The 27,200-nt window shown below is 40.9% G+C and overlaps 2 protein-coding genes across 8 annotated transcripts in view; one reads left to right on the forward strand and one right to left on the reverse strand.

Moving 5' to 3' along the window:
* Positions 1-25,240, reverse strand: part of MAP4K3 (mitogen-activated protein kinase kinase kinase kinase 3) — a 91,034-nt gene extending 65,794 nt beyond the window's left edge. For 4 of the 7 annotated variants that reach the window (XM_063123890.1, XM_063123888.1, XM_063123891.1 and 1 more), the window contains exons 1-7: positions 24,941-25,239; positions 16,203-16,260; positions 12,296-12,386; positions 9,668-9,732; positions 5,512-5,567; positions 4,235-4,282; positions 519-561 (exon numbers count right to left, since the gene is read on the reverse strand). In XM_063123890.1, coding sequence (XP_062979960.1) covers positions 519-561; positions 4,235-4,282; positions 5,512-5,567; positions 9,668-9,732; positions 12,296-12,386; positions 16,203-16,260; positions 24,941-25,048 — 469 coding nt within the window. In that variant the 5' untranslated portion in view covers positions 25,049-25,239. Of the gene's footprint in view, positions 1-518; positions 562-4,234; positions 4,283-5,511; positions 5,568-9,667; positions 9,733-12,295; positions 12,387-16,202; positions 16,261-24,940 lie in introns of all 7 variants that reach the window. The other 3 variants (XM_063123887.1, XM_063123886.1, XM_063123892.1) reach the window with 2 other exon arrangements.
* EIF4A3 (eukaryotic translation initiation factor 4A3) overlaps positions 1-27,200 on the forward strand; it is a 428,365-nt gene that overhangs the window by 400,796 nt on the left and 369 nt on the right. The gene's annotated exons all lie outside the window — the stretch shown is intronic.

Here is a 27,200-nt window from a genome sequence, read left to right on the forward strand (position 1 = left end):
AATGCACAAATTTACAATTTTGTCAAAGGCTATAAACAAGAGCCGTACATTAATCTATTTTTCAGGAAGTCCTAGATAAGTCCTAGATAATTATTAATGGGGTGACTAATCTATTGCCCTCCTTTACTTCTCATTTCTTCTTTTAAGCGCCTTGGACAGCAGACAGATCCTTCATACAAGTTCATTCATTTAAACTGTACAGATTTTAAAAGTCATAATCCAAAAAAATTACAGAACCTTCCAGTTTTCAGCACGGCAATTCTGACGGCTGAAGAAACAAGCCATTTTTACAAAGTTGAACAGCGGCTTGTCTCTAACTGGAAACGCTCTTGCGGTAAAAACATCAAGGCAAGCACTCGCCATTCACACATACAATGTATGTGGATTGCAGCTGTATTCTTTTGCAGGCTATGAGAATAACAATAATACGATGCTGAGCTGCTCAACCTTTTTGATGTTTTCACAATCTACAACATATACCAAAATTTATCCTATGGAACGTATATGGAGGTACATACCTAATTTCACATGGCCGTTATCAGTTAGAAGAATATTTGCACCCTTGGGGAGAAAAATGGCAACATACAGCTTTTAAGATTTCACGTTCTCTTGACTGTTATATTAACACCAACACACACCACACTTACATTCGTTTAAGAAGTTAAAATATTTGAAATATAAATACTAGAAACAGAACAGAACTATAACGCCAAATATATAATCATATATAGAAAACAAAGATGGCAACACATACACAAATCAACCCCACCTGCCTCAAGACAATAAGTGCAGAACTGCCTGTCCATATATCAAGACAAATTAGGACAAATGCTCCAGAGAGGGCATCCTAATGAGAAAGTATCATGTCATTGTGAAATATGACACAGTAGCATAGGATCATTCTATCACAGTATTCTTCATTGCAAGGCCTGAGGGCCACTGTTGGCTCCCAGCCTCCCTTTCATTCACTTTCTCTCTTTTTGCAGCAGTTGCTCACTCTCAGCAGAGCGGGGCCATAGCTCAGTGTGACAGAACACCTGCTTTGCATGCAGAAGGTCCCAGGTTCGATCCCCGGCTTCTCCAAGTAAGGTGAGGGAAGAATTGTGCCTGAAACCCCGCAAAGCGATTACTGCCGGTCAGTGTCAATAATACTGGGCTTGATAGACCAATGGTCTGACTCAGTATAAGGTAGCTTCCAATGTTCCTGCTCTTGCCTTGTTGTTTAGCTGTGGGCTAGCTGCTGTGATTTGGGCTACGAGAGGAGGCTTACAGGGGTGGGGGTCAGGAGACCTGCTGCACATCAGCTGTAAGGTGGCTGGTGGTTGGGGAGAGGAGAATGCAGGAGCAATTGGCCAATGAGCTGCAGTGGCAGAGGAGCACAAGAGATAAAGGGCAACGTGATTGGCTAGCTGCAGTGATAGACTGCGTAGCTGATGGAGGAGAAATTGAATGTGTGGGCGAGAGAGAGTGTAACTTGGACCTACATAGAGAGTGGCTCCGTCAATGGTGCCTGGAGACCATGTGGCTCCTGCTTGAAAAAGTGACGATGACTACATCATGTAAAACTGGAACAAAGTACACTTGTAAAACAACGTACAGTATTCTAGCCCCTGCCTCGTCTCTAACAATAAAACACTGCAGACACAGATACCCCTGTACAAAAAATGTCTAAACAGAAATAAGATACAGCACTTTCGGAAAAATATAAACTATGAAGTCCAGATGTTTTGGACTACAACTCCTAGGAGGGCACCAGTTTGGGGAAGGCTGATTTATTTATTTAATTTTTATTTATTATTGCATTTATATCCCACCTTTTTTCTTCCAAGGAACCCAAGGCAGCATACATAATCCTCCTCCTCTCCAGTTTATCCTCACAATGACAACCCTGTGAAGTAGGTTGGCTGAGAGTCTGTGACTGGCCCAAAGTCACCCAGTGGGTTTCCATGGCCAAGTGGAGACTAGAACCCAGATCTCTCAACTACCCATCCAATACTTTAGGGGGGCTTTTCTTCCTTCCCTTTCCACTGCACCTTCCCCCAAAAACTATTATTGTAGTTTGACAGATCCTCCAGGTAAGGTGGACTTAATTCAATCAAAGCAATTTAAATCAAGTTTCCCATTAATACTTGTTCATATATTCCCTAAACAATGGTGCAAATCTGATGACAATACCATGTTAATTTGCAACTAAATACAATATTTTTTACAGGATGGGATACTTTGTATAACATTTTAGAGAGCTTGATTTTTACTAACTTTAGATAGTTTTACAGAACACGCTATTTAATGGATTACTTTGCTGGTTAACCACATTATTCAGATTACTTAATATTAACCAAGCTTTTCTTTAAGAGAAACTTGGTATTTACAATTTTAAAACAAACACATTTTATTTTGACATCAGATATTTATTTTAAAAATCATTTTTATCCACACTGCCTCCAGGATTATGGCATCAGATATGGTGTGGAAGCTGCAGCAGGGACATAGAAATCAGCGAAAGTCAGGGACCTCTACTTGCCTGAGCAAAAGTGCCTTCGGTTCACACAAGGCCACCTTGGGATTCAAGCCAATTTCTTGTCCAATTTACAACATTGTCTAATATAAAGTTTGTTTTAAATGAACCCCAGAATTGTTGTTTTAAATGAATACTGTTGTTGTTTTTATACTGTTTTTATGTTTTTTAAATTTTTTGTATACTTTTAATGTCTACTATTTTTAATTGTTGTAAACCGCCCAGAGAGCTTCGGCTGGGGGGCGGTATATAAATGTAATAAAATAAAATAAAATAAAATAAAATAAAATAAAATAAATAAATAAATATAATTCTGAGAAGATTATGGACTGGTGTAGAGATAACACAGGCAATCTCTTAATTGTGGTTATTAGATTAGGAGGAGGTTGCAGGAATATGCACACTCTGCTTCCCCGCCCCACTAAATCCCATCTCCAATAATCTTATCCATGGTTAAGTGTCACATCAACAATGCTAACCGTGGCTAAAACTAACAGTTTCTTAACCAGCTTCATCCCGACTATGAAGAATTGTTGATTAGTTATTAAGCGTTGTCGGTGGTGGTGTAATACTTAAGTATAATTGAAGTGGATGGGGAAATTTGAACGAGAGTGGATTGGTTAAGAAATCACTAGTGCTATGTTGCACCAGCCCCTAAGTGAGAACACTAAGATATCAAAGAGTACCAGTGATGTAGAGTTATCCATTAACAACATTAGAAACCAAAGAGACCAAGAAGAAAATACCGAAGTGCATCAAGTGACACAAATGTTTATACTACATACAGATTCTATAAAAAAAAATGTTGAGATTTATTTAAGGATTTTTATTTAAGGATTTTTATGCCGCCATTCAGCCAAAAAAGGCTCTCACGGCAGCTTACAAAAGTATTTCTTGACAGTCCCTGCCCACAGGCTTACAATCTAAAAGATTGAACACCAAACAACATTAAATGAGAATGTGCTCCAAATATGAGAATCCCACCAGAACTGTTTCATTGGGAGAAAAGGTATATGGATGGACCAACTACTTCCGACACAAAAATTAGTTAATTTATTTACTGTAAAGTGAACAACACTATGGCAGACATTTAACAAAACCATAGACAGTGCCCACAGGCCTTGAGACCAAACTGAAGTGGCAAAATACACAGTTCGTATACAAAAGGACAGTGTACAGCTGACGAAGACCTGGAAGAAATCATGACCAAGATGCACTTGTTTGTGCCAGTGTCCCAAATACCAGGAGACAAGGAATGGTACTTCCTTCAAGCTGTCAAACTCTAAGTTGGACCCACAGAGCCATGAGCATGTCAGGGCTTTCCTGCCCCGTACAAAGGTCTACAATCAGAAGCAGGGAGCAGGTGGAAACTGGGGTCCAACCTCACATGAGCAGAAGTGCCTTCTGCATGTGCAAGGGGTGCTCAAGATCCAACCTTATGCCTTACTCAACTTAAGAGCATTTTTTGCATCACCTACCAATGTGCAATAATGATCACACACAGAGATATTCCCAGATGAATATTAGACCCATTATAACATCAGCAGTATACCTTTTAAAAAAGCTCCCCCTGCTCTTTTGCGCAAGACATTTTCATATTATGCTAAGAAAAGAAACCTTCGTCACGAAATGGGCTCATGTTTCATTTTCTAAAGGGTAACATTTGAATCGAGAATTATACACACCTCAAGAAAATGTTTAAAAGGTTAGTCCTACCTTTATGTCTCTGTGCATTTTTCCTTTACTATGAAGATAATATAATCCCTACAGTTTAAAAAACAACAACAAAGCTGTCAGGAAAAAAAACACTGCATCTGGGTGTGCATGCATGTTTTATTCAGTAGAGGAAAACTTTAAATGATACATCATTTTAGTTTAGATATATCAGCATCACTGCATGACCAACCCAGGTTCAAAGAGATGGCAGAGGAAAGGAGCAGGAGCAAGACAAGTTCACTCTCTGCTGTAAACTGAGGCAGAATCTACACGATTGCTTTAAAATGGTTTATAACAGTAGTGACAACTGTTGGGGCCCAGAACACACTCCATATACACTCCATATTATGTTTTAATTCAGTTTTATGTATTTTACCATTTACTGATGTTCCCCGCCTCGATCAAAATGGAGAGGCGGGTAAGAATTATTATTATTATTATTATTATTATTATTATTATTATTATTATTATTATTAAAACTGTTTTCAAAGAGTCATACCCTGCTTGGTGTAGATCTGGCCTCAGACTCAAAAAAGTCACCCTTGTAGAATGTTTAATGGCGTTTTCGATGTCTTAAAGTTAGGCAGAAGCAGTACACCGCTGTATTGAAGCACACTGATGTGGAATCCTAAGCCCATCACTGTGTTCTAAGCATACTGAAAAAATATGGTCTTTCCTTCTGAGTAAATGTGTGTGGGATTTGGGCGCGATATTACTGGCTGTATAACCCCACTTAAATATAGTCAGGAACACCTTTAACCATGGTGAATAAGGCTTTTTGCCTTAGTCACCGTAGTTAAAGCTATGGTTTAAGGTGTCTTCTGAACACGGCCCGACTTTCTGGCTTAACCACTGTGGTTAAAGCCATGGTTTAAGGTGTCTTCTGAACGGGGCCATTATCTTTGTGACCATCAGAGCAGTTCACTTGCCTAAAATTCAAAGGCAAAGCTTACGCAGAAGAGAGGCATATCTTTTTGCACTACCCTAAGCCAAAACACACATGCATGGACAAATGCATAAGCTGCAGCACTGGGCTTGTTGTTTTGCGTGCTTATGTGTGCATGTGTCAGATGACAATTAAGGATCTGACAAGAAGCTTCACTTTTAGGCAAAGGCTAAGGAAATATTGTAACATAGAAGATCAACAGTATAACATAAGCTATAATTGATATGCAGTTTCACAGCCATCATTTATCCAATGAAAACATCTGGTGTCTTATCGTTATCCTTGAGATTATTTCTATCCAAAAGGCTAACAATGTAAGTACTGTATTTACCTGTAGTGTTTCTCTGCTCACATAAGCAATCTGCTGTTCTGAGAGAGGTCCAGTCACTGGAAGAGAACGAACCCACCCCCGCAAAAAAAGATTAATTGGAACATTCATTACATTTTTCATTCTTGACCTTAAACACCTCACTCAAATTTCATTCTTATTCTCTCTCACACACACATACCAGGTTAATATTTCTGGCCCCGAAACAAAAATTTTAGAGGAAACTCAGCCCCTTTAAATTGTGCCAGAAAGTCAAGAAATTCAGACTGGGAATTCAATGAATGTCTTACTCCTTTGGCCCTCACTGGGGAAAAAAAAAATCACGTTCACTGTAGTGGGTTCCAAGGTGTGAAACGATCTTCATATATCTGCCTTTGTTTCTCCATTCTCACATTTAAAAAGCACCTAGATCGAAAAACCCTCTTTGTTCTATTGGTGATTTTCAAGAGGTGCCGCTGGTTCCTATTTATTTATTTAATCGATCGATTTATACCCCACCTTTCTAACACAAAATGGCACTCAAGGCGGCTTTTCATGTATTTCTCTCACTATGGTTTTCTTAAGAATTAGTTTAGCATTTTATGAGGTCTGATTATGACTGTAATGCAATCAATTATTAATTTCAGGTTTTATTACGTATTTTTTTTTTTATAAATTATAAATTTATTATGCCATTCTTTATTCCATACTATTCCATCCTTTATTCTTTAAATCCTTGAGTATTGTTTCTTTGTACCCCAAGAGTTTATAAGTAAGAATTTAATTTTATAAATGAACTATAAAGAGTGACGGAAAACCACCACTGAGCTGGCAGGATGTGGTGACAGGGAGGGTTACATAAATTTAAAAAAAACTATCCAAGACTACAATGTCCTTTATGAACTGAGTGAAATAAGCTTAGTCTTTGTATATAAAGTCCATTCTTCTATTTATCTTTTTTTGGAAAATTATTGTTAGATTAACTGAACTGAATTCTAGGTACAGGTAACGTGTGCAGTTGTAACATCTAATTTAAATTGTTTAAAAAATCCATTGCATTAAAAAGGTGCATGCCGAAATCGTTTGAATTTTACTACTTGCAAATCTAATTGTTGACACTGGCCTGGTGTGAGAAACAGCTTGGAAATTAATTAAGAGGCAGAATATTTCACTCTTTTTTTAAAAAAAGGAGGAAAAGCAGATTCGTAGCCAAAATCAGTAGTAACAGGAAAGCATTAGCTCTCGACATCTGTTCAGCCACACACGTAAAGTAAGATCATTTCCTAACACACAGGTGGCACCATCACAAGAACATCAATCATTGCTTTTAAGTGAGAAACACGGGAATGACGAAGCATAAAGAAAATAACACACAACAAGCTTGCACAAGTTAAGAACTCCTTTTTTGTCAGGCATAAGTAATAGTGACAGCTTGAGTATCAGAAAAGCCTCGGTGAACAAGTGTGTTTTTCAGGAGGTTTTTAAAACATTCTACATTTTCTGTCTCCTGAACTGCACAAGGGAGGGTGTCCCAGAGGATGGCCGCCACCACTGAGAAAACCCACCTTTGAGATATTTCGTGACAACACTCTGTTAGTTGCAGAATGACCAGCATGGCCTCCTCGGAAGATCCTCTGGAGGGCGATCTGCTAAGTATTTTGGTCCCAAGTTGTTTAGGGCTTTGTATGCCAATAATATAGGCTTGAACATGGGAACTGGAACCTTATAGGCAGCCAGTGCAGTTCAGGTGTAATGTGAACTTGGCTGGGTGTCCCACTGAGCACATTCTGCACTACCTTCAGCTTTTGAACCAGGCACAAGGGCAGCCCCATATAGAGTGCATTACAGTAATCTAGTTGTGAGGTTACCAGTGCATGAATCACAGTGGCTAGGTTATCCCTATCCAGAAATGGGCATAGTTGTTATACTAACTGAAGCCAAAGAGATCACCTGCTCCTCCAGTAACAAAGATGGATCTCAGAGCACCCCCAAACTATGGACCTGTTCCTTCAGAGGGAGTGAAACCCCATCCAGAAGAGGCAAACAACCCAATTCCTAGATCTGGGACCATCTAACCATAGGGTCTCTGCATATAGCTGTTTTAGTAATTTACTGGCCTCATCCAGCCCATAACTGCATCCAGGAACCAGTTCAGAATGTGACCTCTCCTGACTCAGATGTTACAGAGAAATAGAACTGGAGACCATCAACATACTGATGCCCCAAATTTCCTAATAACTCCAAAAGGATTCATATAGATGTTGAACACCACTAAGGATAAAATATTGACCTGTAGCACCCCACAGTTCAACTTTGAGGGAGCCAAGGCATAGACACCCAGTGTTATTCTCTGAAACCAACCACGCAAATAGAAGTTGAACCAGGGTAAAATGATGCCCTCAACTCCCAGAGGCAGTGCCCAGGGATACCATGGTCAATGATACGAATAGGTCTACAGTATTCCCCTCACCCCATGGCTTGTCATAACCCCAAATAATGAGGTTGGATTAACTTTTTCCAAGGCCTACTAGAGGGTGGCCCCAACCCTATGGGATTCCTTTTCAAGAGATACATGGCTGGCTCCCTCTGCAGCTGCTTTTAAGAGAGCTTTAAAAACACATCTGTTTTCTCTGACTTTTAACTAGAAAGATTTTATTGTATTTGCTGCTACTGCTACATATTTGAACTGTATTGTACTTTGTGTTTATTTTCACTGGTTTATTGTTTACATTTAAGGTGGATAATAATAATAATAATAATAATAATAATAATAATAATCTACCCATACACTTGATCAGCAGAGATAATTTAACTTTCAACTAAAATTCTACGAAGATTAATCTTTGCCCAACAATAACAAAAATGCTGAGCTCTTAAGCATATTTGCGTACTGCTGTCTAATGAGGCTGTTTATTTTGTTTTGCTGCTATGAATGTTTTTCAATTTTGTTACGATTTATATATATATTTCATATCCTGTTCAGTATTCCAACCAGACATTCCCTTCATGCAGGCAGCATTCCGCACCTCCCTCCCCTGGTTTTCTTTTCCAATTGACACTCAGTGTCAACCACATGTTCACTGAAATCTCTTGGAGGAAGGACGCTCCTCTCTTTGATTTTTTTGTACAACTGCAAGCCTCAGGGCTCTTCTGAGCATAACTCCGTCTTGCTTTTCAGTGATGCTGTGTTGGCTCCATTTCTATTTACACTCACCAGCTTAGATCACTATTAGAGCGAGTGATTTCTAAAATACCTCAATGTCCAATTTCACCACAGAAAGGTAGAATATAAAATTTGTATGTAAGATCACGGAGCAAGTCTTTCATTATTGCGTATTGAAAGAAAGAAAGAAGACTGAAGCAAGATGGACAGAACATCACCTCATATCCTGAAAATGGAAGGGGCAAGGTGATTATCAAATAGAAGAATGGTACAAAGAAGTATGGGATATCGCTATTAATGATAAGTTAACGTGTTGCATTAAATTTAAAAGAGGATTATCGAATCAAAATGATTTTGAAGGGATATGGAGATTATTTGTAGAGTTTATTTTAATTAAGGGGAAAGGATGGACACCTTCACAAGAGTCATTACAATTTTGGAAAGTAGAATAATGGTCCCGGGGGTGGGGTGCACTTATTATTATTATCATTAATATCATTTATTGTCATTATAATTTTGTGTTTTTGTGTAAGATTTATTTGATGTTTGTTATATAATGTTAAAAATTAAAAAAAAAAATTTTTTAAAAGACCATCACCTCACTTCACTTGTTCCTTTTATTTAGGGAACAGTGGTGTGTGACTCATAAACGTATTGCGCTCCAATAGGAGTGTCCATTCCATGTATCTAGGTGGAGTGAAAGTTCAGAGGTATTCTACTCAATCTCTAAACTCTCTCTTACACAATATTTTACATAACTACATTCTTACATTGCAAACAACCACAAACGCACAACTGGCAGTGCTTGAAACAAAACAGTGGATTCTTATTATTGTCAAGAGGCTCGGCTTGTTATTTCCTGAGGCCTATGGGCTATAATTGGTACATTGTCTAGATTCTCTCTAGGCTTCGAAACAAACTTTTCTCTGTCGAGCATCAAATTATTGAAAGAGACAATGAAATTTCCAACTTTCTCTTTACAGTTCCCCCCAAAAGTTACACCGTTCTTTAACTTACCATGGTAAATGTCTTGCAATGAACCACCGCCACAGAACTCCATACAAATCCACAGTTTGTCACGTCTATAAATCATAGGTTTTATTAGTTTTGCATACTTATAAACAGTGAACACAGTCATAAATATTAGCAATGACCATTTTGCCATGTTTTCTGGATGACAGCTGTTGCCTATTTCTTTAATATAGTCATCTTTAGGAACCAGAAGCCTGCATTATTATACAAAGCGCCTTTTGCCCTGCACATTCACTTTTATCTCCTGCTGCAAACTACAAAACAAACAAATAGTGTTCTTATGACCATTTGAAGTGTGCATCAAGACCATATACAGAAGCGTTCTGAATCACTGCTAGGATTTTCTGCTCAGATGCCTTGCTGGGGGAAATGATGCAAGTCCATTTTGTTTGGGCTGGCTATTCAGTGGCCAGGCTTGGGATCAGTTGGTATTTTATGCTCTATTGGATTTTGTCTCAGGGTTTTACTCTCAATTTTTACATTATTATTATTATTAATAATATAGCACCATCAGTGTACATAGTGCTGTACAGAGTAAAACAATAAAATAGCAAAACCCTGCCGCATGGGCTTACATTCTAATAGAATCATAATAAAACAATAAGAAGGGGAAGAGAATGCACCAAACAGGCACAGGGTAGAGTAAAACTAACAGTATAAAAGTAAGATCAAAATCAAGTTCTAAAAGCTTTAGAAAAAAGAAAAGTTTTTAGCTCAGCTTTAAAAACTGTGATTGAACTTGTAGTTCGCAAATGTTCTGGAAGAGCATTCCACTTTTACTTTATAAATGATGAAAACCAACCAGAACCTTCAGAGTAGACTGGGGAAAAAACATCTAAAATAAATACAAGGCACCTACGTGATTTCAAATAGTGCCAAAATACAGAAGAGATGGTTCTAGGAGAACCCCCAAGCTATGAACTTGCTCCATAATGCTGTTCAATTATGCATTGTCATTAGGTGCAAACCCTACACTCTGGTTTAACTCTGGGTTGTTCATCACAAACAACCAAGGAAGAGAACCCCATGTTTTTGTTGTTAGGTTAACTCTGGGTTGTTCATAGTTCACATGTAATGACAACCTATGATTCAACAACTACCCATACTCTGGGTTGACATTATATGCAAACCAGGTCAACGTGTCAGGAAAGTGGTAATTATTATTATTTATTTATATAGCACCATCAGTGTACATGGTTACACTCCTGAAAAAATCAAAACGATAGATAGATAGATAGATAGATAGATAGATAGATAGATGGGCTTTATGGGCTGTGAAATGTTCCAATGTGACTACAGGACTACAGATCGCTTGTGCAAACATTTCTGTGCCAGTAGAACAGAAATCCCTAGGAAGGAAGGCAGCTCTCCTATACCCTTAATGGTTGGGAAGAAGAGAGAGTTTAGGCAGATGCAACTTCAGTTATTCCTTCATGACAAGCCTGCATCTGCGAAAATTTCCTCTTGAACACAGTTATTAGACCCACAGGAGCCCTTTGCACTTGGACACCCTAGAAGTCATGCCACAATCAACATTACTTAAATGTTGCATTTTGTACTACAGTTCATTCTAATAATTCCTTGCCAAATTAAGAGCTTTAGCAGAACCTGAACTCTACTAAATCAAAGCAACATCGTCTGCAGATATAATACGTAGTTGATAAACTGTGACATACTGAAGAATCACAACAGTGAAGACATTCAGAATTTATTAAGTAACAAGAAATTTCCAAACTGTAATAAAATGAACCTAAAATGTGATAGTCAAGTAGGATCATCCACTACACCACTCGCCCTCAACAGGAATCCTGCACCTTTAACTGCTGTAGACATGTGGAAATTTGGCAGAAGAGGCTTTTCTCTCACCACCGTAACTCAATGGCAGGAAGAGCTTCACTTACTAAATTTCTGCTTGTCAGGACAAGGAGCTCTGCCAGAAGAAAAGCTGGCAACCTGATCATAAAGAGAAAGGAATGCAATTCCTTTAATGCAATTCACAGAAAGTACTGAGTGGGATTTGTTTAACTGAGGGATGACAGCTTTAATTGATTAGTCAGCATGACTAATGGGTCAATGGCTTGATCACTGATTAAAAGGATCATCTGAACTCTCAGATCATAAGAATCCATCTGGTTCCTCTACCTAGACTGTGTTCTGTTCCTATCCTTCTTGATGCTGGAGAATAAATGCTCACTACTCCTGGAGAAACAGTCATTGGCCATAATGGCTGGGAGTTATGGGAGTTGCAGTACATCACATGTGGAGAGCACCAGGTTATGGAAGGCTGGTGTTGAGCAGATGGAGAAAAAGAAAGCAAAGGCAGAGGGTTTGTTGGGATGGGAAGAGAGACTGCTTAGTCATTTTCTAGAACAAGGGTTAAACTATCCAGTGCAGACTCTAGGGCAGGAACAAACAAGGAGTTTGAAGTGGTTTGTTATGGATATGAGAAAGCAGACAATACTCCTTAGGGAGTGCAGGATGCTACAGATGATTAAAAGCTGGTACTTGTAAATTCACTACCCTACCCACCCCCATCTAGGGTCATGATAGTCTTTTATGATTGCAAGGAGAGAAGAATTCTTAGATTAATAAAATACACAATAAAAATTATACCTGAGATAGCTGCCAAAGTAAGCAACAATGTTGGGATGCTTACAGTCTTTCATCATAATGATTTCCTGCTGAACAACAGCAAAATCTTCACCTAGAAAAGAGAAGCATTTCTTTTTTTAGTCATTCAATAACGGGGATAATACTGGCCTACTTTACAAGAATGTTGTAAAGATTAACAAGACGCTGTATGTTTGAGGCGCTTCAAATGTTTGAAATGTGCTACATGGAAGTTATGTATTATTATTTCCCCCACATTACTTCTTTTTTCCGCACATGGCTCAGGACTCCAAGACCTCATGAACTGCCCCTCCCCATATGAACCTACCCAGTCCCTGAGGTCAGCTTCAGAGGCCCTTATCTGTTCAGCCCCTCCAAGAGAAGCTCGCGGGAGGGTGGCAGTTTGGGAATGGGTCTTTTGTGTGATTGTTCTGCACATTTATGGACTGCTCTCCCTATCATCTTTTCGGTGCCAGGCAAAGGCATACTTATTTTCCCAGGTCCCTGGGCATATATTCCAATTGTTGCAGGCTGCTTTTGTGGCGTTCATTCCAGCCTATGGGATCTGGGAGGGAGATATGGGGTATTGTTAATAAACACTTTTTGTGTTGTGTTGTTTTTAGAATATGTTGTTATGGTATTTGTATTATTGTACAGATTATGATTTAGATTGATTTTAATCCCCCCCCATTCTATTAATTACGAATTTCTCTGTTTGTATGTGTCAGTTGCTTTGAGATGGCTCTTTGCAGTGGGAAGCGACACATAAATTTAATGAATTATCACCAACAGCAGCAGCACTCTCACTTAGATTCTTGTCTACATTGAACAACTCTGAGAAATGGTTAACTTTTGATATTATCTTGTTAAACGTCACTGATGAGTATTCAAATCCAAAGGGCTTGCTTATTCAAAGGGCTTTGCTTATTGAAGTCTCATAGCAAGAGTGGAACTAGATGATGATGATTTATATTTATATACTGCCAGAGAGCCAAAGCTCTCTGGGAGGTTTACAAAGATGTGCTGCAGCCACTGGAAATCGATTTCCTACACTGAATTCTCCTCCAGCTCCCCTTAACATTTAAGGCAGACTTGCCTGGCATGACAATGGCACAACACAGGAGTGTTTCCTTACCCAGCTAAACTAGGTAGGGAAATACCGCAGATATCAGCTGCCTAAACTTTATAGGAATTGGGAAAACTGGACATCACTTTTCTATTTCTGGCAGTTGCCCTGTGTTAGACATCATGCCTAGTTTCCTTCTGAAGGGCTGCTACACATGCAATTATTTCTTAAATAGAAACTATTTATGCATAAGAAAACATAGGCATGTAGCTCACATTTTTATTTTGCAGGTTAATTTGTGCACACATATAAAGCACAGTTCATATTTCAAGATTCAGATTTTGAAAGAGTATGGAATTTTGGGGGGCAAAGGTAAGTACAGAATATATGTGCATGTCGGGGATGACACAGCAGGAACAGAGACCAGGGAATAGCAGATACAATGAACACTGAAATGTCGTATCTGTGATTATTAGAAGCCCTGCAGAGATCCACTCAGCTTCCACGTTTAACAAGACACAGCCCACACACTTTGCAAGCTTTTCTCCACAGGCATTAAGAATATCTGCATTTTAAAAGCAAAATCTGATACGCTGCAGGAACTTACGCTGGTCAAGTTCCATGTTTCAAGGATGCGCAGATGCACACAGCCCATATTATTAGCCATACCCCAGTTTCTCGTTCCGTTCCAAAAGCGTGTAGCCTCCTGGTATGTTTGGCTTGGCACGGACTACTCTATAGAAGGAAGTTTATCCCTTTGCTCTTTCCTCTGTACCCTTACAGTGCTGGTCCCTAGGTGTTCTGTAACTTACAAAGGTCCTTGAAATATAGCCAAAGAGTTACCTACTACTACTTTCCTGATTAGATCATGTTCTTAAATAGAACATACAATTTCATTATACTGTTATCTTACAATAAGCCTTCTGAGCATACAAGCCAGAGAAAATGCTAGCAAATGTTACTCTTTGGGGGGGCGGGGCAGACTTGCTAACAGATGGTTAAGTTATCCCAATCTTCCTACTGCCACGTTTTTTTCCTAGTTTTTATGTTAAAAACCTGGACTAAAGAAATCTACACTTTCTAGTGATTAACATAACAAAGGTTGGGATTAGAACAATACAAACCTGTTTAGGCCGGCAATCCCATGCATGTTTACACAGAAATAACTCCTTTAATACCCGTGCTGCTTGGGGAATGCTAGAAGCGGGGTGGGGTGGGGACTTCTTTCTATCTAAACATGCATAGGATGGCCCAACCTCTTTACTCATGTAAGGCCAAAGAGGCTATGGAACAGGGGCTTCTGAATTGTGGCACCCACCCCTTGCAATTAGCTTGGGCACTGCTGCTGAATGAGAAGCATTGTTTGTCCAATCAGGATTTGATTGGTTATTTTTAACATGTTTTTTTTTTAATGTAGCTACTTTCAGCTTGCACTCCATATATGTTCACTCAGAAGTAAGCTCCACTACGTTCAATGGAGTTTACTCCGAGGAACATGGGCACAGGATTCCAGCCTAAAAATACTAATGAAAAACTGAAATGACTAATTCTCATTAACCTAATAAAAATGATACTATCTACAATTGAAAACAACTTTAATGTTTAATAGGAGATAATAGAAACTTTAGCAATATAAATGACAGTCAAGTCAAATTATACATACCTAAAATCCTGTAACAAAACTGCTAAAAACTGACCTGATTTGCCCATAATGCTAACCCATAGTTTATTTTTAACCACTGTTGCCCACCACCTGTAGCCTACTGAAACAATCTTTGACCAATCCACAATTCTGGGTTCACACTTAATGTCAACTCATGGTTTAAACAACCCAGACTTCATAACCAAACAACAAACCATGGGTTCTCTTTCAGGGTTTGTTTGTGGTTAACAAACCATGATTTGTTAGCACAGTTGGATTCACACAAGAATTCAGTAACCCATACCATGGGATAGCATTATGTGCAAATCTAGTAATTGTCTTTCTAACATTACATCTGTATTTGTGTCTAGATTAATAGAATACTACATTTTTTAAAGAATTCCAAGATAGTACACAGGCAACGATACTTAGTAATATTCAACAGATACAAAATATAATTAACATTTCAATCATACTCTGTGACTATTTGCAAATGTGGAGAGAACAAAGAACAGCTCTTTCCCTTCTATTTATAACCTGAAAGCCCCCCCCCTTTTACACCTTCACTACCTTTCCTTCATACAGTTGAATGGTTCACATGTAATGACAACCCATGGTTTAAACTTTAAACAACCCATGGGTTGTTGTGTACAAGCAGGAGAATGAATGCGCTGCCTCCCACCTGCCCACCAATTCCAGTTTTGATCAACAACCTATGACTGGCCTGCTCATAGGTAGTTGAGTATGACATGCAGTTGTTGGGTTAACCAGTGGGTTGTTTATCCCCCAAATAACCCAGCACTCTGGGTTCACATATTTTGCTCAAAAACATATGTACAGGCCAATCATAGGTCATTGATTAAAAGCAGAAGTAGCTGGTGCACTACAAGCAGCATGCCCGCTCTCTCCCACTCATCCCTGACAGCCCATGGCTTGTTTAACACATGGTCTGTTGTTATGTGCGAACTCGCCCAACTCTTCATATGATATGGACAATGACTCTGCTATTAAAAAGCACTCTGATAAGACTAAAGTCTGTACTTATTAAGGAAAATAAGTCACTAACAACATTATCTGAATGCTACTAGTCCACTAGACCACTTTTAAAAACTTTTTAAAACAAAACAAAACAAAAAACTAAACAAGACATAGAGCAAATGCAGAAAATAGAAACTTTGAGGTCAGAAAAGCAAAATGCTTACCTGGTTCTAATTTTATTACTTTAATTGCTGCCAGTTCACTTGTGTTAACATTCCGAGCCTATTTAAAAAACAACAATAACAGATTTTAGATCAAGGAAAATAAACAGTGCTGTTAAAGCACTTTAAATGCTGTAATCAGTAGACTAAACCTTAAACTGAACTACCTTCAGAATCGCAGTGGGTGGACAGGTAGAAATAAAAAATTAAAAAACATTTGCAAGGTCATCTTTTCACCCGTTTATATATGGGGAAAGGGGGGAGCTACACAGCAAACATATTTTTTGGTGTCATGATAAAGATGTGTAATAAAGTCATCCAGAAAGTTAGGAGAGCAACTGGCTATAAATTGATATGGTAGCATGGTTATTCATATCATAGTAGTGGTATTATTTTAATTATAAAACAAACCTAATGCTACTGACATGTCCTTGGGTTGTAATTCAATGGTGGCCTTGCATTAGAATAAAACTTTTCTGCTCACATAAGGTAGGGAATCCCCTTACCCACTGGACACCCCCACCTACCCATAAACACACCCCTCTCCTGAAAAGCTGCTAAAGGTTGGGGGACCCTCTGAAATAGTGCAGCTATGGCACAGAGGGCTATAGTGGTGGTGGTGGTGGGAAGAGACAACGCAAGTGCCCTGACTTGCACAACGAGAAGTGCTTCCTGCTAGACTAGAGCAAAGGGATGATTGGTTAGAACCCACTGACACCACAGGTATCTTTAAGAGTTCATTCAAATAAGCTAGCGAAAGTGCCAGGACTTAACGTGTTTGTACAATCAAGGCTGTAATCCCTACACAAATCCTAGGGAATAAATCACATTGAACTCAGTGGGACTTACATTACAATTTATGTGTCGCCATTTTAAGTGTCGCTCATCATATCTAAAAAATATCTCTAAGCGGTTCCCATAATCAGAAATGAAAATACATAGTAATAAATACAAAAGCTCATCAGATAAATTGTTTAAAATATTTTAAACAAAAACACACACAATGAGTACTAAACCTTTGAGTAAACATGTTAGACCTCATATCCTGTAGAGTTGATACAATTAAGTGCCTTAAAAATGGTTCTATACTTAAAGAGTTGATTTAGACCTGGTAAACATACATTTGGGCTGTACCAGTATAGATCACAGGTGGAACCTCATATGAACAAATGCATCTCCATGGGGTTGGGGATTTTTTGCTTCTCCAAAAACGCCCCCACAACCAACCTGTGGCACAGAAAATCTGACAGGCAGAAGCTTACAAGCGGACATGAAGCCTGCAGCGAGCCCTTCTCTTCTGCTTTTACTCAGCAACCCCTGATTGGCTCCTGCTGAGTGTGATATCCAAACCCAGACCATTGGGTTAGCCACTGGGTTGTTTAACCCTTACAGAAGCCAGCAATCTGAGTTCGGACATCACACTCAGCGGGAGCTGAGGATACATTGCCGAGCAACAGTGAAGGAGGCAGGCACGCTGCAAGCAACACACTCACTCTCTCCCGCTCAGCCATGACAACCTACCAGTTTTTAAACCAATGGATTGTCATGATGTGCAAACAGCCCCAATGAGAACTATGGAAGTGAATAGAAAGGGATAGAAAAACTACAACACCATGACACTATTGAAAACTATTTAAAATATTCATAATTAAAGTATAGCTCCAAAAACACATATGAAACAAAGTCTACTCCATGACATTTAAAACTATATTACAAAGTCCAAGGGTTATAGTTTTTTTCCCTGCCAATTTTGTGCCTTATTCTAGTCATATATCTGAGTTATGCACCATTTTTATTAACTAGGTTCTTTTAATACCCACAGTTATATAAGAGTTAATAAATACAATAAGTCAATTAAAGAAAGACACACAACACATTATTACTGGCAGGACTCAAGTGGCAGCTCTTCCTGAAACCGGGATCATGGAAGTGTTGGGTATATATTCCACCTGTTAACTATTCCAGAGTTTTGGCCAAAGGAAGCCACCATAGGCAGATCAACCTGACCAACAAGAGCCACTAAAATACCAATAAGTCGGAGGTGCTCAGGTGATGAACATAACTGTAAGAGCAGACTTCCCCAACTTTGTGCTCTCCAGATGTTTTCAACTTCAACACTCATCAGTTCCAGCCAGCATGGCCAATGCTGGGAGTTGCAGTCCAAGACTTCTGGAGGGCACCAGGTTGGGGAAAGCTGCTCTAAGAGCATCCAGGACAGGCCTGCCTCTTTGGTCTGAGCAATAAAAGGCTTCAGTTCGCTGTCTTGCTTGGCTTTATCAGTAACTCAGCCGGCACCTAGGACTCTGTAACCCTCACTGTCTCCACAGAAACTGGATTTAATAGTGTTAGGCATAAACCTTCTCTACCTTTGTAATTAAAAGCCTAAATTCCTATACAATTGATTAGAAGTTACATTTCAACACTTAGCGGTTGTAAAAGATAGCATAAGGAGCACTTTTAACAGCAGGCAAATTATGTTACCATAAAGTAATAAATTCCGGAGGTTTTGCTTACACCAGACTGCTCCTACATTCTGACTGAATGAAAACCAAATAGAAAAAAGGGGGAGTGAAAGAAACCTATTAACACTTCCCAAGTGAAGTAGTCCAGCTGTGTCATGGAACAGTAGGCCTTAAAAAAAAACTTTATTTCGATTTAAAATATGCAATACACGTGTAAAACACTTTTGAAACAGTAACAGCACTGGCCTACAATGATAGTTGAAATGTGAATTATACTTTACATATACGATTGTATCCAGACTTAGTCATATGTAGAGCAGTCCCATTGAAATCAGTGAGACTTCTGACTTAGGTCCAATTGATCTCAATAGGTCTACTCTACTCTAATTATGACACTGACTACACCCATTAGTCATGCTTTACTTTCAGTGAAGCGAACCCTCCTGTCTTTGGGGCGGGGGTAGAGCCTGAATGAAAACTAGAGATGCCATGCTTCTGTCAAAGTACTGTAGCCTTTCAAATTCTGCCCTCAATTCTGTTTTTACTGGGTTCTTATGAGTTACAGCAGAAAGTAGATCTCCAGATGTTTGGGACTTCATCTCCCAGAAGCCCCTACCAACATAGCCAATGATCAGGAATGCCCAGAGTTAAAATCCAAAACATCAGAAGATCTACTTTCTGCCCACCCCTGAGTTGCCGTATGTTATCTCTGAAGTAATTCCAGATCACTTCGCAATGATTCTATAGCAGCTTTTCCCAACCTGGTGCCCTCCAGATGTATTGGACTACAACTCCCAGAATCCCTCAGTCAACACAGCTGGAGGGTGCCAAGTTAGTGACCGCTTGTTTCAGAGTGACCCTGAGTCTAAGGAAGTGATGTGGTAAATCTCTCCTGTCCATTTTGATTGCAGCATGGATTCCCAGTGCTAGTGCAAGAGATGGGACCTTGTAGATTTTCACTGTAAACTGTACTAAATGCAAAACTGAAGAATAGCGCAAGCAGTGGCTGGGTCAAATTCATCATTCCATTTGTCATCACTGTTGCTGCCTTAGAAAGACATCACTGTCAGCAGCAGAGTAAGAGGCCAAAACCAGCCCATAATTGTCATCGTTGTTGCTGCCACTGAAAGACCGTCAGCTTCCAGAAGCCAAAGAAGGATTCAAATCCAGCCCTCCAAGTTTCCCTCAAGAATCACTTTCCATACAAGTCTTATTCTGAGCTGTAATTCTTTTGTGCCATGGTGATCTTGTTAGCCAACCTTAAGCGTTAAGGAAAGTTAAGATATAAATCTATTAATGAGGATTAAATTGCAATAGGCCAAATTAGGTTTATTGCAGCAATCCTCAGCTGCCCTGGGTTCAATGGAATGTTATAGGTAACAAAGTAACAGCAAAATCCTATACGTGTCAATTCAGAAATAAGTCCCAGTGAGCTCAATGGCGCTTACTCCCAGGTAAGTGTGCACTGGATTGCAGCCAAAACAGTGGTACTATACAGTCTTTACTTCCGTCAAGCGGTTGCTTAGTCTCCCTAAAAAGAGAATTTTCTGTGTAATGAGAGGCTCTCTTTGCCAGGTTTTATTACCAATTATCATAGCTCACATCCCAACAGATGAAGCCAATAAATAAGTAGTCACCATTTTATACAAGGTGCCAGGACACAAACAGCTGAATGATAAAGAACATCTACAATGTGTTCTCTTGAAAGATGGTTAGGCCCATTAATCAACACAATCAGGATAATGCAGTGATTCTCAAATAAGCTATCGAAGAAAATCTATAGGCTCAGCAGCATTAAAAACATCTCACATAAACAGTACAAACAGGCAACCTGGGGCCCTCCAAATGTTTATGGACTTCAAATCCCATCAACCCCAGCCAGTATGGCAAATGGTCTGGGAAGATGGAAGCTATAGCCCAATATCATCTGGAAGGCCACAGGTTACCCACCCCTGCAGTATTTAACAAAGCACTAACTCCTATTTCTCTTGCCTTGTGAGTGAAGCTTATCCAAAGACAGAGCATGAAAACCAGATGATACAATTTACACAAATAGGTCATTACCACCACCACCACCAGAGCAGAGCTCTCTGCAACCATTCCCAGGATAGGCTCTGCCCATCAAAGAATGAAAACTTAAAACAGGAAGCCCACATGTTCCTAATGCTGAGTATTTAATACATTTTTGGCCTTTTAGAAGATGTATGAGGAACCTGTGGTACTATAGATATTGGACTATAACTCCCATACTTCCCGACTAGTGGTCATGCTGGTTGCGGCTGATGGGAATTGGAAAGCCAGAGGTTCCCCATCCCTATTCCAGAAGAATGGGAAAAATGAGGATTCTGGGTGCTCTGGTTATCAAATTGGACTTGAATCTCTCAAACTTCTGAAGAAAGTTTGTCTTTCTTCAGAAACCATACCTTTCAGCATTGACCTTTGTCCTGGGTGCATCACTAGTCCCAACACTAACCTGATAACACATCTACAATGTTTCTCACATGAACCCATAATGTGGCCATCAGTGGCATGACCACAGCAAGGCACAGAGAGATAACCCCTTCCAAAGTCATAGCTATGTCCAGATTTTGTTTGTGCAACACAGATCATTTCCACTAACATTTAGGAAGTTACTCCTAAAATTAAGTGCCATGCCACACATTAAAGATGTTTTAATCATGTACTGTATGGTATGTTTTTAATCAATTTTTAATGTGTTTTATATCATGTTTTTATACTGTTTGTTTTATACTTTGAATGGTTTTAGTTTTTGTGAACCGCCCAGGGAGCTTCGGCTGTTGGGCAGTATAAAAATGCAATAAATAATAATAATAAATTATGTTTTTAGCTATGCACCTAAAAAGGGAAGTGTGAATGTAACAAACATGTATTTGCAAACATATTTATTATACACTCAGTGGCAAACCTTCTTTGTATCTGTATAATGTGTGAAACGGTGTAAAACAAATATTTTCGCTGATCTAAAATGTGAACATTAGCCGATAGCCAGAGGTCCACAAATTCTGGCTGAACTTGGTAGCCAACCAGTTTTTCTCATAGCTAGCAAGGCTCAGCTTTCTCACCTTACTCCACAGAGGTAAAGGAAAAGTATCCTTTTCATACCTGCTATGTAGCAAGATATTTGTTTTTAATATGAGAACAGAGGGTAGGGTGTTTGTGCATGTGTACAGCAACTTTTTCTTTGCAACCTATGACAACATCTCAGTATAGGATGGATGCAGGTTGGCACAGGTAAAAGAAAAGAGGCACTCTCTACCTCTTTCCTCTGTGGGGTCTCTGCAATTTTTAAGAAATTTGTTACAATATTGGGGTGAACTATTTATTTATTTAGACATTGCTTCACATCAACACAGCATATATGAGGAAACCAAAGTCCTCTGAATACTGTGACTCTAAACATAAACTTCTTGATTTTCTTGCATTATCCAACATATTATGCCAACGTTCTTTGTAAGATATATATACACCAAGCATTCTGCACCTTTTCAACACTTAAGAGTTTTCTTTATCAAAGGATACATATACTTTTGTGCAACATTATTTCCATTTTAACAGAGCAAATACATAACTCATAAGTGCTTAATTAAATAATTACAGAAAACAAAAACAAAAACAACTGAGGCCTTTTGGCTGGGGACTTTGGAAATTAAACAACGAATATTTTGCCTAGGTGCTTTTAAATACAGTTTCAAGTGTATGTGTGTGTGTGTGTGTGTGTGTGTGTGTGTATGTGACTTATGTACAGAGAAATTTAAGGTGCCTTTCCAGTATACGTTTCTCCCATTTTAAGATTAGTAGGATTGGAAATACTGTATTTAATACTGTATTTAATCACAGAAGTCTCTCAAAATGTTATTAAAAATCATCAGTTTCCTCTCACATGCTTTGTTATTTTAAAGTTTACTGTCCCCCCAAGTGCTTTCTTAATTCAGCTTTAAATTCCACCCTAATAGTCTGCTTGAAAGGTTGCAGTCACCTCCTTAAAGACAGCAAACTGGGACTACAAATTTCCCAGGCTACCCAATGGAGACATAACTATTAAATACCAGACCAGCAATCTATCTGCTGCCACACACACACACACACACTTTTGCCCATGGGTAGACTCTATCTGGCACCTAACCTGACTTTCTACTTGGAATGAGCCCTGGCTTACCTGCCTCTGGCGTACAGGATTACAGCCTAAACGATTGATTTTTAAACTCTAGATGCAATCTCTCCAGTCAGGTTTGCCAGTAAAGACCTGCCTCTCATCTGACCTGCCCCAAATCCCTCTATGGCCATAGCTAGACCTAAGGTTTATCCCTGGATTGTCCAGGGGTCAAACCTGTTCATCTAGGTGACACACAGGGGATCCAGTGCTCAGGCAGGGGTGAACCCTGGATGATCCCAGGATAAACCTTAGGTCTAGCTGTGGCCTATGTCTGTAGATCCAGTGCGCTCCCTCCTTAGGGCCTCTCAGGCCCAATCCAAATTCAAGGGCTTTATTCAAAGTTGTCCCGAGACTCCTTATCCTAACTCCTCCCCATGCCACACCAAGCAAGGTTTTAAAACTCTGGGATATGTACATTCACCTTTGCATTAGGGACACTGTATCAGTTCTTTGATGTTATTAAGTATTTGCAGTTGAGCTAGCTTTCTTTATCACACTAGCTTGCATGAATTGTTTTCATTACATGGAAGGGCAGGGTAACTATCCAACAGATAATACAGACCCAAACAGAACTGTATTTTTGTAAACGGAGTTTTTTCTGCAAAAAGTGCATTCTAATGTATTATCACTACAACTCAAATGAAAAGGCATGTTAGAACATTGCCATGAACAAGCCCTAAGGACTCAGTCAAAGTAAGGTGCTTATGAATGACCAGGCAAGTGCTATTTGCTGCTTCACATTGAGAAGAGGGAAAGAGGGGGCGAGGAATGCATTACACCTATTTACATGGAGTTATCAGTGTAACTCTGTAACGTCCCTCCTTTCCTGAGTGCATAGATGTGCCAGGACCTGTGCCCTAGTTCGCCAAGAACGCTGGATAGCATCTTTTGGTTGCGACTAGGCCTCTCCACAACACATTTCTGGCAGGAATCCGAGACTAACAACTACACCATCAGAAGTCCATGACCTCCCAAATGCAAAAGAAAAGAACCTAGACTTCATTCCTGGGAGTGGGAGGGAGATTGATCTCAGGAAAGTCTGCTTTTGATAACAAATGGACAGCTCCTAGCAGGAAAGAAAAACCTTCACACTGAAAGGCCCTAAAGGAACAGAGATCCCTGTCGATTAACTTCAGGGAGCAACTAAAATCGATTTGGGCTGATAAGCCCCTAGAAGAGAAAGCAGGGATTGTGGGCCTGAATTTGAAGGGTGGGGAAGAATGCTGATGGTGGGAATCAACATGATCACAGGCCTCAGGAGGAACATTTTGGCTGAGGAGACCTGAGAATTTAGTTGGGGTGGCTCACTCAGAGGCTGGTTTGTACTGACAAACCTGGTTGGGGAGACTATCTAGACTGAATGCGCCCTCTGGGAAGGAGACACCCAGCTGACAGGTCGGGAGACGAGAGGACTAAACTGCATTGACAAAAGTCCAGCATTCACAACTCATTAAGTAACAAGAGGGGAATAGTGCAGGTAGGTTGGGTTGGCTTAGTTTGGCATGCAGTCTAAAAGTCAAGGCCCACAATGACAGCCTGGGCCTTGACCCTTAGCATCCGTCTGCATCACAAGCCAACCTCCCACCCCCCTTCTTCTTCACATGTCAGAGGAAGGAGGGAGAGGCTGCCTGTATGGTTTACTCGAGAGGCCAAGTCAGTGGCAGAACACGCACTTTTAGGGTTGCAGGCTTAAAAAGAACACTGGGTTTGTGCCAAGGGGAGGGCACTGCTGGTGTTGTCAAAATGACAGTTCAGAAGGAGGAGGTCTGAAGTGGCAGACAGTCCCCCCCCCCAAAGACACACACATACACACACACCCCAAAAAAAGTTAGGAGGGGGCAAGTATGGGGCGTGACATGCCCTGTCTGTACTCACAGGGGAGGGGGAGGGCAGGATTTAGGAAAGAAGAGGATGTGGGACAAAGCTGCAAAATAGGGAATGGGGCAGCCCAGAGTCGTCCCCCCACCCCCAAAGAGTGGTGAGACGGGGGGGGGACTGAAGAGCCTGTGCTGCCAGGCGGGGTTGTTGTTGTTGTTTGGGGGGGGTGTAAAAGGGGTTGAGCTCCGCAGGCTGCCCGCGGGATGCCGCCCCCTCCCGCGGCTCACCTTGTAGACGTCGCCGTAGGTGCCGCTGCCGATGCGCTGGATGAGCTCGAAGTCCTCCTGGGGGTTCCTGCGGGACAGGTCGCACACCCGCCCCCCGCCAACACTCATGGTGCGCCGCCACCCGGAGCAGGGAGCGGCCCCCTCGCTCCGCTCCGCCTCAGCCACCGGGAGGGCGAGGTGTGGGAGGGGGGAAGGGGAGGAAGGAAGGAAAGAGGGTGAGCAGGTGGGTGGGGGGAAAGGGGGAGGAGGGAGAAAACGACTCGGAGCGATCACCACCGACGCCACCTCCCCCCTGCCTGCTCAGCTAACATGGCGTCCGGAGTCGCCGTCTGCGCACGCGCGCGGAGCCAGCAGCCGCCCGGCGGCTCCGTAGGCAAGCATAGGTTGGAACGGAGTGGGGCTGAACGCTCGCTCGAGGGGGCGGGGCCTAGGCGCCAGCGTGAGGTCGGGCTGTCGGGCTCACGTGCGGCATCGTCGAACGCTCGAAAGGGGCGGGGCGCCACAGAGCGAGCCTGAGCGCGGGCCGGAGGCGCGGCCTCGACTCCACGGCTTAGCGCCTAGCACGCCAAGAGCACAAAGCCCTCCTGGCCTCGTTGATTGATAGCATAAACCGCAACGTCTATCTGCTCGGTCTACACACGGTTTTAGATTAGAAGGCGCAGCAAATTCAGAATAAGAAGGAGTTTGAGGGCGCAATCCTAGGCATGTCTAGACAGTGAGAAAAAAGTACTGCAATTCCCAGCATGCTGACTGGAGAATGCTGGGAGATGTAAGACTTTTCTCTCTAAACATACATACGGTTTTCATTTATTTATTTAGCAAATTTATATCCTGGCTTTCCTTCAATTAAATCTTTAAGGCGTCTTAAAAGGATATAATAAAGATGTTTACCATGCGATTCTATGCATTTCTATTCAAATTGAAGGTTAGAGTTCAGATAAGGTTTAATGGGAATTACCCCGGCTATGTGTGCATACTGTACTGTATAGAAAGGGTGAGGAACGTCTGGCCTATTAAGCTGATCCGGCCCGTGGAGGTTCGCCATCTGGACCTTGGAGCCTCCTTGGGGCAGCAGGATCCTTGGTGGTGCTGAGTTCAGTCCCTCCTCCAGCCGATTTTCGGCAGGGGAAGGTTGCTCTCTATACAAGTCTTTAAGGAATCGCCCCATAGGCTTGTATAGAGAATGGGGGAAAGAGCCCTACCCAAAATCAAAAACAAAAAAACGGCGAGAGAGAGAGAGAGAGAGAGAGGTCCACCCTCTTTGGGGCAGCAGGGTCCTTCACTGGACCTGGCCTCCCCTTCAGCCAGTTTTCGGCAGGGTGGGCGCTTTATTTCACCCATGCAAATGAATGAAGAAATTGCTCTATTCAGAGAGAGAGAGAGAGAGAGAGAGACCAGAAAAAGAAAGAAGAACAGAGAAAGGGAGGAGGGGAAAGGGGGTCCAGAGAGATAGAGAAATAGAAAGAGGGGGGAATGGGAAGAAAGAGGAACCAAAAGGGAGGGGAGAGAGACAGAGACAGAGAAGAACCAGAGAGAGAGAGACAGAGGAGTCAGAGATAGAAAGGAAGGAAAGAAGAGCAGCCAGAAAGACAGAAAAAGTGACAAAGAAATGAAAGAGAGAGAGAAAAGGAAAGAAAAAACAGCCAGCGAAAGAGAGAGAGAAAGGAAGAGGAAGAATTCAAAAGAGAGAGAGAGAAGGAGAGTAAGAAAGAGGAACCAGAGAGAGAGAAGGAATGAGAGAAAAGAGCTAAGAAGTGGGGGGGGGGACCAGAATGGGTAGCCCACACATGGCATGCACATTCATGCACACACAGAAAGAGATAAGGGAGGCACTCCTAACATTTTTGTGTTTGCTGCTTCCCTCCCACAGCAGCCAATTTCTAGTGGTGCCCAAGGCACTTTTTCAGAATTCCAAATATGCCCACAGGCCCAAAAGCTTTGGAGACCTCTGCCTTAAGGTCCCTGACAATGTCCTGGATGAAATGTTCCCCACTGGTTTCTGAACATTTCTCAGTCCTGATGTCACATTCATTCTTAGTGACTGTCCTGAGTTGCCAGATGGTGGATGTTTGGGGTGTTTGAGCTCTTCAAGGAATGTTAAGGCGTTTCATTATTGAACAAAGAATTCCAAAGACAGATACCAATGTGAAATTGCTGAAGTACAATTCATCAGGAAATTCAACTATTATTTCCAATGGCTTGAATAGGTACAGTTTGTGGTTTTTTATAATCACAACACATATTTAATCAGCTTGCCATT

This window comes from Elgaria multicarinata, chromosome 4 (genome assembly GCF_023053635.1).
Source record: "Elgaria multicarinata webbii isolate HBS135686 ecotype San Diego chromosome 4, rElgMul1.1.pri, whole genome shotgun sequence".
NCBI lineage: Eukaryota > Metazoa > Chordata > Lepidosauria > Squamata > Anguidae > Elgaria > Elgaria multicarinata.